This window comes from Malaya genurostris, chromosome 1 (assembly GCF_030247185.1).
Source record: "Malaya genurostris strain Urasoe2022 chromosome 1, Malgen_1.1, whole genome shotgun sequence".
NCBI lineage: Eukaryota > Metazoa > Arthropoda > Insecta > Diptera > Culicidae > Malaya > Malaya genurostris.
The window spans coordinates 164,727,043-164,739,156 of record NC_080570.1 but is presented as its reverse complement, the minus strand read 5'-3'; the positions used below and the strand labels follow the sequence as shown (position 1 = coordinate 164,739,156).

The following is a 12,114-nucleotide window of genomic DNA, read 5'->3' as shown; positions in this document are numbered from 1 at the left end:
TTAGTTCCTGAATTCAGTTCCTGAGTTAAGTTCCCAAATTCAGATTAACTGGAACTAGGTTTTGAAACTGAATTCAGTGCCATAATTTTGGTTCGGAATTCAAGTACAATATTCAGTTCAAGAATCAAATTTGGAGCCTGGATTCTGAAAATGAGTGAAATATTTAATAAATGGAAAAATTCCAGAATTCAAGAATTAAATTCGTGAACTGAATTTTTGATCTGGATTTCGACCATGATTTTTGTTATTGAATTCGGAGCCAACCTCAGGATCCGAATTTAGTTCTTCAATTTAGCTTTAGTCATATTTTAGTAAAGATGCACCGTGAAAGAAGCATATCAATTTTGTTCGTATTCACATCTTCCAGTCATGACTCTGCCATTACTCACCCGCCTTTTCGTTTTAATCATCAACAACTTTCACAACAATTTAAAATGACCCGCAATACGAAACTCATGGCTTACTGCCGTTCGATACCGGTGTCTCCCTCTCGGCTTGAGTTTCGCCGAAAGCTCCAACAATAATAGAATTCAGCAAAAGCCTACTGCGACCTACCAACCCAAACGAAGCTTTTTTTTTAGGAGCGAGAAATGCGTGTCATGCGCAGTGCGTGAAACGAAGCAGAATCTATCGAAGAAATGCACCTTTCGGGCTCGCTACCACCAGAAGCTGCAAGGATGTCGTGTCGAAAGGATGTGAAGTTTTGTTAAATTGAGTATTTTAGTGAAAATTTTTTGGAAAAGGCGTTGATTTTTTTTACTGGCGATTGGAGTGATATTTTTCGTTCTAAAAAGTGTTATTTTCAGTTCGGTTGAACAAATTATCTTGAAGTGTTTGAAAGTGGTTGAAATAAGAAAGGGTTCTTTTTTTTTGGCTTTTTTCAGACCAAAGCATCCCAGACACGCCAAGATGCAATTTGTCAAATTCCAACATGGATGCACATTTCGTCCCGATTAATTTTGCTTTTACATTTATTTTCAGAAACTTGGAATGAAACTGTTTTTCGATATTAACACAAAGTCCAGATGCAAGCAATTAATAATATTTTTTCCAGCTTATGTGACCAGAATTTTTCAAATACTGACCGAACTTTTTTCTCACACCAAAACAGAAGAATCCACCCTTAAACTATCGATTCACCCCCTGTTCGGAGGCGGTGCCTGCCGGTGGCCTGGTTGTGAACGGGTTTTCGACGAATTCAACGACTTCTACCAGCACCTACAGTCGGACCATATCAACGGGGACTATTCGGCCGCCCAGGCTCGCATCCAGATGGAAGTGGTTTGCCAGTTGCACCTGCAGTTGCAGAAGGAGCGCGACCGGCTGCAGGCAATGATTTTGCATCTGAACAAAAAGAACGAAATGGCTCGCATTCCGATGGCCGGTGCCAGTCCATTTATTCCGCAGATTCCACCACCCCCACCACCGTACGAATTGATCGCAGGGTTGCGTTTTCCACCACCCGTCACCATCGCAGCAGGCGACGCTGGGATGGCCGAAGTGGCTGCGCTGCAACTTACTGGTAAGCAACAGCAGGCGTTGCATCACCATCAGCAGCAGCAACATCAACATCAGCAGCAGCAGCAGGCGAGTCGATCGAAGGGATCCGGAGTACGAGCGAAATATTTCGGATCGCAGGAGGCGGCGGCGGAGGCCGGTGCTTTCAAGGAGATGAACTATCCCGATGTTCAAGACGGTGAGTTTGAGGCAATGTGCCGAGCAGACATTAAAACGAGCTTCACCTCAGCGGTCGCTTCTTTTTTCTCTTCGACAGATGTTCACAAGAATCGGGAGTTTTACCGTAGCCACGACGTTCGGCCACCATTCACGTATGCATCTCTGATTAGACAAGTGAGCATTTTGATCTCGCGTTGATGCAAAACTAAAGTGTTTCTTTCCCTACGCTATCTCTCGCTCTCCTGTAGTCAATAATTGAATCGCCGGAGAAGCAACTGACGCTGAATGAAATTTACAACTGGTTTCAGAACACTTTTTGCTATTTCCGAAGAAACGCAGCGACTTGGAAGGTAATTATTTTGTAAATATTAGGATGTAGGTTTTAAAAATTGCAAATATTGCTCTAAATGATGGCTCCATTTTAACATAATCTAACATCGTATTGAGCTGTAATTTTTTTTCACCTAATAATTAACCTTCTAAAAATGAAACCCCTCCTCTAAAAATTAACAAAACAAATCGAAAAACAAAAACTTTCAAGAACGCCGTCCGTCACAACCTGTCGCTACACAAGTGCTTCATGCGGGTCGAGAACATCAAGGGCGCCGTCTGGACCGTAAACGAGGCAGAGTTTTGCAAGCGTCGGCCCCAGAAGCTCGGAATAATGCAGTTTAAATTTCAGAATGCCCCCGGGCCTGGTCTATTGACGACGGGCAGTGGCGGCGGAGGTGGAAGCGGCAGCAAGAAGAAATCGGTCACCACGGCCCAATCGCTGCCACCACCATCATCGACAATGGGGCTGAAGCCACCGCCGGCCAGTTTCTACTACCAACGGTTCGTACCAGATTCCGCGCCTTGGGGGGACTCTCCTGAGTGAGAACCCACACTAGGAATGCTGTGTCTCTTCTCTTCCGTCTAATTTTGCATTATTTTTGGAGCTCGTTTTGTGAACTACCTTTCGGAATCCCGGTTTCCGGTTTCGTACGGAAAGGTGGGATTCCGGGTTTTTCATTCTAGATTTTCTCTATTGAAATTCGTTTCCATTTACCCATTTTTAACATTTTATCAGATGATAGTCGCTTTCCATTCTTGATTTTCGCTTTAAATTTATGGATGAAAATCAAGAATAACAACGCTGAAAATGAGTTCAAATCAGTGAATTGTTTTTTTTTGCGCTAAAACCAAAATTTTCTAAGATTCGAAGTAAATAAATTCAAAATAAAAAGCAAGAAAAAAACATTTTGCACTGCTTTTTAGTCGAGCACTGGTTGCTTTGATCATGGCAATCTGAATGAAGTACCAATCAACGGATCAAAGCAGTCAGTGATTCGAACTTTTTGATTACGTTATAAAACAGGGTTTGAAAATTTTCCATCATTAAACTATTTTCTAAACCCAAATATAACGCAATCAATTATTTCAGTCTCAGCGAAAGCGACTATCTAACCTGGATGAAATTTTTGAAAACGTGATTGGCAAACCACTCAAATAATCTTGAAAAATTTTCCACAAATTTCATTCAGTAACATCCAATAGTAGGTATTTCAAATCGTCCGATGAATTTAGCTAAACAAGAATGATGAATTTTTTCCCTAAACAACTTATAAATCCAAAGCATTTTACTGACGGGGACCATAAGGAAATCCGATTCTTAAAATGCTTTTTCCTAACAGGTTTTTAAATACCAATCGAAGCTCACACAAACCACCACCAACGACGATTCAGCGGTCGATCCGCGGATGGTTTGTGTCTTCGATTTCAATTATCTTTCTTCATTCTCTGTATTTTAACTTTTTTTCTCCACATCATAAATACAACTCTAGCAGCATAGCTTTGCATCACGTCGTTCCACAGAAAAACAGGCTAACCTTTGACACGCGGTTGCGGCCATGCTGGACGGCGTCGAGTGCAAAGCTTGCTGCGATCCGAAAGGAAAACCGAGAACGTACCGAGACGCAACTGACGCGACGCAACACAAATCAGGTGTGTGTATGACATGCGGAGTTTGTGTGTTGCGCGCGCGAAGGCTGTCACACGCTCGGGTTTCTCGTCATTGCAAAGAGTTCCGTCCGGAAAATATGAATTTAAAAGTCAAAGATGATTTTTTTTGTAACGAATTCAAGTTTATGTTTCAAATGTTGCCAGAATACGAAATTGTTTCGGTAATAGAGATTTATTTAATTTTTTTTATTATGACGTGAAGTCTACATGACTTAGTTTAACGTTTTAACATTAGACTAATAAATTAAATAGCAGAAATTGAAGGCAGAAACGAAAAGCATATGGGACAATTATGCGTAAAGCGACAGTATAATCGAAACAAATACAAAATTTGCAATGGGATTTAGAAATATTCAAATGTTGCTTTTTATTAAACTCTTTATATGAATTTAGAGTTAAAATTGGACTTGAAATTTAAAGTGCAAAAGTCATACGAAAAGTCTCCAGTGCTATATTTAAAAAAACCGGAGTGTAGAAGGCGACTTGAGGCTGGATATATGAAACTTCCGAAATCAAACTTTTTTTTTATTGCTAAATGTCTTAGAATTACATAAAAACGTCGAGATTTTGTGTTATCTCGAAAAAATTTTGACATTTCTGAAATCGAAATTAGTTTTTGATACGGAATGTCTTAGAATTGCATGAATTTTTTTCGAGATAACACTCAATCTCGACGTTTCATGCAATTTTGAGACATTTGACATCAAAAAAAGATTTCCGAAATGTTAAAATGCAAGCCAAGTCGAGATTTTCCAAAAAAAAATGTTTTCTTCGAGATAACACCAGATATCTCGACGTTTCAGTCAATTCTAAAATATTTAGAATAAAAAAAATTGATTTCAGAAATCCCAAAATTTCTCTAACTCGCAAAGAGTCAATTTTTCTGCAAAGCAAGTTTTTTTTAAAGATGATCTCGATGTTTCAGGCAATTTTGAAACAGTTGGCATTGAAAAATAATTTTTGATTTCGGAAGTCTTAAAAGTCCCGATAAAAAATCTAAGACATTGGATTCAATTTTTTTTTCGATTTCGTAAATTTAATGTCAAAATATTTTGAGATTTTTTGTCATCCTTCAGGGCTATTTTTTTTTCGATGATTTTTTCGTAAAATGTGAGAGCTGGATATCTTGGTAATATGATGTCTTTACTTTTAGTTAGGTTACGTGCACACTCCAAACTTTTACAAGAAAATCCAATGATTTTTCGTCTCGGTAGCCGGCTGCCCTAAAACAAACATTTGAATATATTGATTTTGTTTTCCGGAATCTAATCATCAAATTCGTCGATAGGAAAATTCTCAACTTGTAATGATTTTCAATGAGTATCAATCAATCGGAAGTCGCAATCTTGAATTTCAGAACCACCTCAAACGTCGTTCTCCAGCATATACTTATCAAATCTGTTACGAAAATAACCATATGATCGGGTTTTCCACTAAATAAAACTATTTTTTACAGAGTAAATCCAAAATAGCGTAAATTAACGAACTAACCCGTTTTACGAAACCCCAATTTTAGTTCGTAAATGGAGGTTTGGGTGTATTGAAATTATGTTGAAAGAGTCTGCATAGTTTTCCGAAATTTACTGAATGATTTAATGAATTCTAATGAAGACCATTTCGATAGACGAGCAATTTCACCAAAGAGTATTTTGCCGAAAAAAATCAATTTGCCGAAAAAAATCAATTTTCTAAATAAAACAGTTCGTCCAAGTAGGCCTTTTGCCGAACACGAGCCTATTCTTCAAAATAGGCAGTTTTCCGATTGAACAATTTAATCGAAATCCATTTCGCTGAACAAGCAAACTTGTCGAAATAGTCAATTCCCCGAATACGACGTTTCGTTCAAGATTATTTCGCCGAATGAGCCAATTCTTAGAAATAGACATATAACCAAATGTGAAATTTCCCCGGAAAACATGCTGCTGGATACGCTGAGTGAGTGTTTTCATGCTGCTCTCAGTGATTTTTTTTTCGGTGATCATTTTTCCAGAAGAGTCAAAATCATCACCTCGAGCCTGTATTTGGTTCGAATCGAACTATTTCGAACGAATATTTTGCGTTCTGTATCTCCAAGGCATTTGAATTTGCCATATAAAAGCATCACTCAATCGAATTACAGAATGCAAAGTTTTACGTTCGATGGAAATATTCCTATTTGTAGAAAGAGTGAACTCTCGATGAAACTCGATTATCGGAATAGTTTAAGATTTTCAAAAAAAATTTACAGTAAATTAATCTACATTTCTGGTTATGCTTGAATGTTCATCAACTACTTTTCTGGTTGAAAAGAATACTCATCTTTCAGAACGTAATCCTGTCTCTCGGTCGGATTTTGACCGAAACCGCGCTACACGAATAAACCTAGACAGATGTGAGGGCCCGCGTTACTTGGTCGTTTTACGGTCGTCCAGTTCGCGATCTTTAGACCGGCTAGAGAACAAGAGAAACATTTTCCTTTCTGATGAGAAATATTTTGTCAATGTCGAATTGACTTGCATGATAACCCTGACCCTTTCGGCGAAATTACATTCGGTGAATGTTGAATATCTGAAAAAGTTTATCTTTCACATTGTTAAATCATAAATCTATTGTCATGAAGCAGGCGCGTATACAGAAGAGAGGGTTATTTAATTATTAGGTAAGACCAGGGTTAGACCAGACACAGAGTTAAACCGGACAGCCTCAATATCCTATAAACCTGCAACTATTGCGATCCATGGATTGACTTTATAAATGCGCTTTCATGTGAAGAGACAGACGTCAATTAGCTGGAGGTTTCAGTGTCTCGAAAAGTTGAAATTAAAGTATCTCGAGATTTGACACCCCATTGTATTCGTTCTTAATTTTTGTGTGTAGTTTTATAGTCTGGTTTTGCCTCATAAGGAGTTCGGTTTAGCCCCACGATTGGATTTTAAGTTGCCATAAATATTCGTAACGGTAGAGATAATTTAGAAGGTTAGAAACCTAGTTGTAATGTATGTTTTTTCCTATTTCTAAAAAGCGTCCGGTTTAGCCCCGGTCTCCCCTATATTACGGAATCTCTTTTCTTAAGCTATTTAAGCCAATTATAAAATGGATAATTTCCAACGAACGAACCTACTCTTTATAACAACAAGTTTTTTGAGTTATCATATACATGAAGGTCTTTATTTACACCAATTTCCGAAATTACGCGGCCTTTTAGGCGTATTTCCGTATACTGAATGATCAATTTTGGGGACGGGTATAGCGTGATGGGTAAGTCGATGCCTTTCACGCAGCCCGCCTGGGTTCGATTCCCAACCCCGCACATAGGGTCAGAAAGTTTTTCTGGCCCGAAGAGGTGAATGACATTAATGTTAAAGCCTCTATAATTGAAACAAAAAAAAATGATCAATTTTATTCGTATTGGCGTCATCTGGTTAGGCCTTTGACATTACCCACCCGCCTTTTTTCCAGGAAATTTTTCTTGGAGATTTCAAGGAGTATTCTACTGCAAGATCAAGCGTGAAAAACGTGTATACTGAGTTTTTTTTAATATCCAAAATCGAAAACTGTTTCCTATGCAAAGTGTCTTAGAAATGCATGAAACGTCGAGATCTGGTGTTATTACGGTTTTTTTTTGTAGATTACACCAGATCTCTACCGTTTAATTCTAAGACATTTTGAATAAAAAGTTTTTCGATTTTGAAAATCTTTTGTATAAAAAAAAAACTCAGTGTACTCGTTTTTCACGCTTGATCTATTCTATTCTACTCTTAAAAATCTCCAAGAAAAATTCCCTGAAAAAAAAACGGGTGAGTAATATCAGAGACATAACCGGATGACGCAAATACGAATAAAATTGATCATTCGCTTTCTTTGATGTTAAAGAATATGAGTTATGAAATTCTGGAATCGAATTTAGAACCGAACACTAGAACTGAATCTTAGTACTGACCTTTGATCCACAGCTGCATTTTAGTTACATAATTCCGGTTCTGGATTTAACTTTCAAATTCAGATTCAGTTTCCAGAACTCAGCTCAGAAATTCAGTTCCAGAGTTCAGATCTGGAATTTAGTTTAAAAAGCTTTAGAATCTAGTTCCTAAATTTAATTACACTTCTGGAATTGTGGAAATGAATTTTGGAACCATATTCCAGGCCTGAATTCTGGTCTAGAATTCTCAACATGGACTCGGGAATGCAGTTTAGAACTGAATTCTAGAAATACAACTCATTTTTGGATCTGTCGGTCTAAAAAAAAATCCCAGAACATCAGTTTCAGGACTCTGGAACTGAATTCCGAAACTGTTTTCTAAATCTGAATTCCGGACAGGAATTTTTGAGCTGAAATCTGGTCTGAGCCTCAATTTAAGTTCCAAAATTTAGTTTCAAAATTGAAATCCAAGTCCAGAATTCATTTCCGAAATTTAGTTCCAAAGTTCTAGGTTCTAGAATCTAGATTCTGATTTCAGATCCATATTTTAGTTCCAAAATCCTGGCTTAGAATCAAGTTCTGAAAATCGGTTTCAGCTTCAGAATCTTGGTACTCGATTCAGGACTTGGATTCTGGACGAGGAACTGAATTTTAGATCCGGATTCTGGAAACGAAAAATAGCACTTGGATTCTAAAACTGAGTTTCAGAACTAAAGTCTAGAATTGAATTCTGGTCTGAAATGAACAAGTCAACTACGAATAAAGGAAGCAGCAAATTTTTACCCTATTCACTTATCAAGCATATCAGAAAACGTTAATTTCAAGTTATTATCTTATCTCATACTACTGAAAATTCTAAAACAAATTGCTGATCATATCTCCGATGACATGGAGAAAAAATTATGTTGATACGTTAAACAAACCAAAAGATTTTCACTATCAAAAACTTATCACTCTCCAAGTAGTTAAACAATAAATCTTTTTAAACACTGGCATTCACTCCGATTGTGTATTTCGTTCGAATTGGATTATTTCGATCGAATACGAAATTTTGCATTCTATATCTCGATCGACCAAATTACAGAATGCAAATTGTTACCATCGATCGCAATATTCCGATTCGATCCAAGTGCGGAATTGAGTATTACCTATGTATAAATAGTTCGCGGTCGCGAATTGTGACCAGAATACGTATCTATTGGAGTTTTAAGGAAGTTTACAGCGACAGAATTCGAATAGATTTTACCCCGGTAACCAATAAAAGCACATACGAATGCCGCATTATGGCAGCTAATTGGCATTTTAATCGCACTTGAGACTGAATTAAGGCCGACTTTGGCAAAATATACGGCTATTCATAGATAATGCTTATTTATGGCTGGTGTGCATTCTGAAAGTTGAATTCTGACTGATTTACAACAGGTGAGCTTTCAGAATGCAGATATAGAGCTATAAGCATTTTTGGTGCTCATAAAAGGCTATCTAAATGCCATTATTAGTGCTTACTGGTTACCAGGGAAGTGAGATAGAATAGAGAAAAAAAAATCCTAGCGAATAGTATTACTACAAAGTGTTATGAAGTTCGGTTCTCGAACGACTTCCAAAAAATGCGGATCCAATGCAATTCGCCTCTAAACGCTTTCCGACATATTTTCTTTGTTTCCATCAAATTCCGTATGTGAGTTAAAACAAGTTGACACTATCAATTTTCCATCTGTTTCAACCGGCACGATAGTCATACAAGGTACCTCGCAAACAAAACATTCTCCAATCCCGTCAACCTTGTATTTCCTCGTATGTTTCCCCCGTTTCCTAGAACGCAATCCGGACGAACCTGTCGCTGCACAAGTGCTTTGTCCGGTACGAGGACGATTTCGGTTCGTTCTGGATGGTGGACGATCACGAGTTCCTGAAGCGACGGCATCTGTCACGGGGGAGGCCTCGCAAATACGACATCACCATGGCCCTGGAAGGGGACGAACCGCACTCGGGTGCCGCACCCGGTTCCGCAACGTCCACGGCAACGGGAACAGCAGCGCCAACCGTCGGTCACGGACAGAACCATCCACCGACACTCGGTGGAACGCCGCCACCACTGATCGGTAGTCACTGCTACGATGGCGGCGGATGTCCCGAGGACGGGCTTCGGTCCCCGAAGAAAGAATTTCTCAGACGGTAATTTAGTGTACTTTCATCATATGGTAGATAGACGATTATTAATAAGATGTGGGGGGAAACAATAGTTATATTTCGGTACGAACGTCGATTGGTGCATTTTTTTTATAGTCATATTATCGTAGCTAATCATAATTCTTTCAGGTCGATTTAGGTTCCAAACGAAAGAAACATCCGTCTTCGGTAAAACCGTAATAAATTAAAATCTAAAAATAATTAAGCAACATTATTCTAACCGATTTCTCTCTACTTTTTAGAACGCCTCTTCACCAGCCCCTTCTCGTTTCTACCTGAGCGATTTGACCATCAACCAAACTCCTGCCAACTGTGCCTTAGAATAACAAAAAAAAGTTTTTTCTTTCAGACAACCAAAATAAATATTTTATTCGAAACGGAAACTTCAACGCGGGCTTCAATTTTTCTTGTACCCGATTTTAATTCCCTTCTGTACATTTTTCTGGGTTTTTTGCTTGCTTGGGAAACGAACCAATGATGACCCGTTCTTAGACGGAAAGCCTACTAAGTTTTTCCCCCATCCTTACCGAGACTGACAGCTGGCGATATCACATTGAAAAATCAATACTGGTAACAACAACAAGAGTTATTGTCTTTCCTCGACCCGAGTCAGAATACATGAATATTCGTGAAAAAGTCGGAGTTAATTATAGATCAAAGTGATGAAAGCATTTGCCAACCCTGATTGGGCTTACGTTCTGTGAATGATTGTTTTTTTTAATTAAGGGGCGGGTAGGGTCTGACACTTTTGAAAAATCATTTATTATTTTCTTTATATTTCTTATAGTAAAACATTTGAAGAATTTTCTGGGAAATTTTCAAGCCTATTGGAACAAAACTCTGAAAGTTATGGACCTTTATCTATGGCTATCTCATTCTGCGAAGAAGCAAGAGCTCGTCGCACAGGCCCAAGATTTCTACTTCGATTGACTTCAAAATTGGACAAAACATTCTTGAAATGTTTCATTTTAATAAATTATAAAAGAAAAAATATGATTTTTTGAAAATTTTAGACCCTATGAGCTCACTGGAGTAATTGATTGTTACACTTTTCACATATAAAAAACCAGACCCCAACGTTTTCCTTTTCGTTGTTTGTTACTTTGGGAAGGTTTAACAGCTACAAAATGGCGGATTTTTTCGTGAAAAATCGTAGTTTTCACTTTGAACAACCACCAAAAATTAAAAAAAAAATCAAAAAATCAAACAGAAACGTTGGGGTCTAGAAAAACTTCTACTTTAACTATACTGCGTTCATTTGTTCACTTCTGATTGGTCTGCGCTGAGATACAGTGGACACCGCAAATCCATGATTTTTAAGAAGCGTTCTCAAAAATACCTCTTCACTGACTTATTTCCAAATATTTCTCCACGAAAAAATTAAAAATGTTGTTCGAATGATGCTTTTTATTATGCAAAACATTTGAATTTATTTTGTTGAACGATAATTCTGGGGAAAATTCGCAAAAATGATGATTTTTTTTCATCGTTTAGAAACTAACCAACCCCCCTCCCACCCCAGTCAAATTTTGTATTGACGTGTAATTCCTACTGAAAATATGATGCAAGAAATGACGACTTTTTGAAACTCGTAAAAATAAGATCAGCTGTCGGTATTCATCTATACATTCAATCTTTTGTGTTTTTTTAAATATATAAACAACGTCCACCTTCGAGTATTTTCTATGAAACTGTATACAAAATCGAATTACTTCTTGGATTTTTTTCAGATGAAAACTATTCATTATTTCAAGATTTTTCATGATTGAAAAATGGTCATCATCAATTCTATTTTATATTTAGCAGTAGCGTCTCGTCCTCATGTGCATTTCGTGCACTGCAAAACCGGTAAAATTTAGTGAAATTGTTATTTAGATTAGATGGTACCGAATATAAAATGTTGAACGATTTTGTCCACAGCAATTCCACAAAATTTAAAGTATCTCTTGTCACTGTGTTAGTGTTTTTTCCATGCACATGAGTTACTGCACAGATTCAAGAAAAGAACGAATTACTCAGCTCAGCTCTAAGATTTGTTATTCTCTCTGTCACGTTTAACTCTGTGAGAACTTGTATGCATACCTTCAGGAGGGGCTTCAGTGGCTTATGCATATGGCAGTTGAAAACAAATTGCTGCCTCAGTTGTAAGCGCCAAATGCTTCTATTGTGTCAATGATACGACATAAGTTTAATAAAAAAAAATCCCATCCAAAAGTATATCGATATTTCATTGTATTGGAAAACACAAACGAATATGAATTTCTCAATCGTTATCTCTCATTTACAACGGACTGTTACAACTGATTTCATACCACATAAGCAGTGCACAACCCGTAAATGTCGTCGCG

At 37.7% G+C, this 12,114-nt stretch overlaps 1 protein-coding gene across 4 annotated transcripts; it reads left to right on the top strand.

Moving 5' to 3' along the window:
- The first annotated feature begins 674 nt into the window (after positions 1 to 674).
- On the top strand, positions 675 to 10,155 carry LOC131426657 (forkhead box protein P2). Of its 4 annotated transcripts, XM_058589533.1 has the most exons (5): positions 675 to 1,696; positions 1,748 to 1,851; positions 1,926 to 2,027; positions 2,219 to 2,302; positions 2,360 to 9,341. In XM_058589533.1, exons 1-5 carry the CDS (start codon positions 991 to 993, stop codon positions 2,552 to 2,554), a joined length of 1,191 nt encoding a protein of 396 aa, XP_058445516.1. In that variant the 5' UTR covers positions 675 to 990; the 3' UTR covers positions 2,555 to 9,341. The 4 variants fall into 4 exon arrangements, with proteins under 4 accessions (XP_058445516.1, XP_058445515.1, XP_058445514.1 ...); XM_058589532.1 differs by lacking the exons at positions 2,219 to 2,302; positions 2,360 to 9,341 and adding an exon at positions 9,393 to 10,155 and having other exon boundaries at positions 1,775 to 1,851; XM_058589531.1 differs by lacking the exons at positions 2,219 to 2,302; positions 2,360 to 9,341 and adding an exon at positions 9,393 to 10,155.
- Positions 10,156 to 12,114: the final 1,959 nt, after the last annotated feature.

What these genes read in the sequence shown, in the direction of transcription:
- LOC131426657 (XM_058589530.1), top strand. Translation starts at nt 991, where the DNA reads ATGAAACTGTTTTTCGATATTAACACAAAGTCCAGATGCAAGCAATTA. An exon ending in ATGCATCTCTGATTAGACAA is followed by an intron (nt 1,852 to 1,925) that starts GTGAGCATTTTG and finishes GCTCTCCTGTAG; the next exon opens with TCAATAATTGAATCGCCGGA. An exon ending in GAAACGCAGCGACTTGGAAG is followed by an intron (nt 2,028 to 2,218) that starts GTAATTATTTTG and finishes AAAACTTTCAAG; the next exon opens with AACGCCGTCCGTCACAACCT.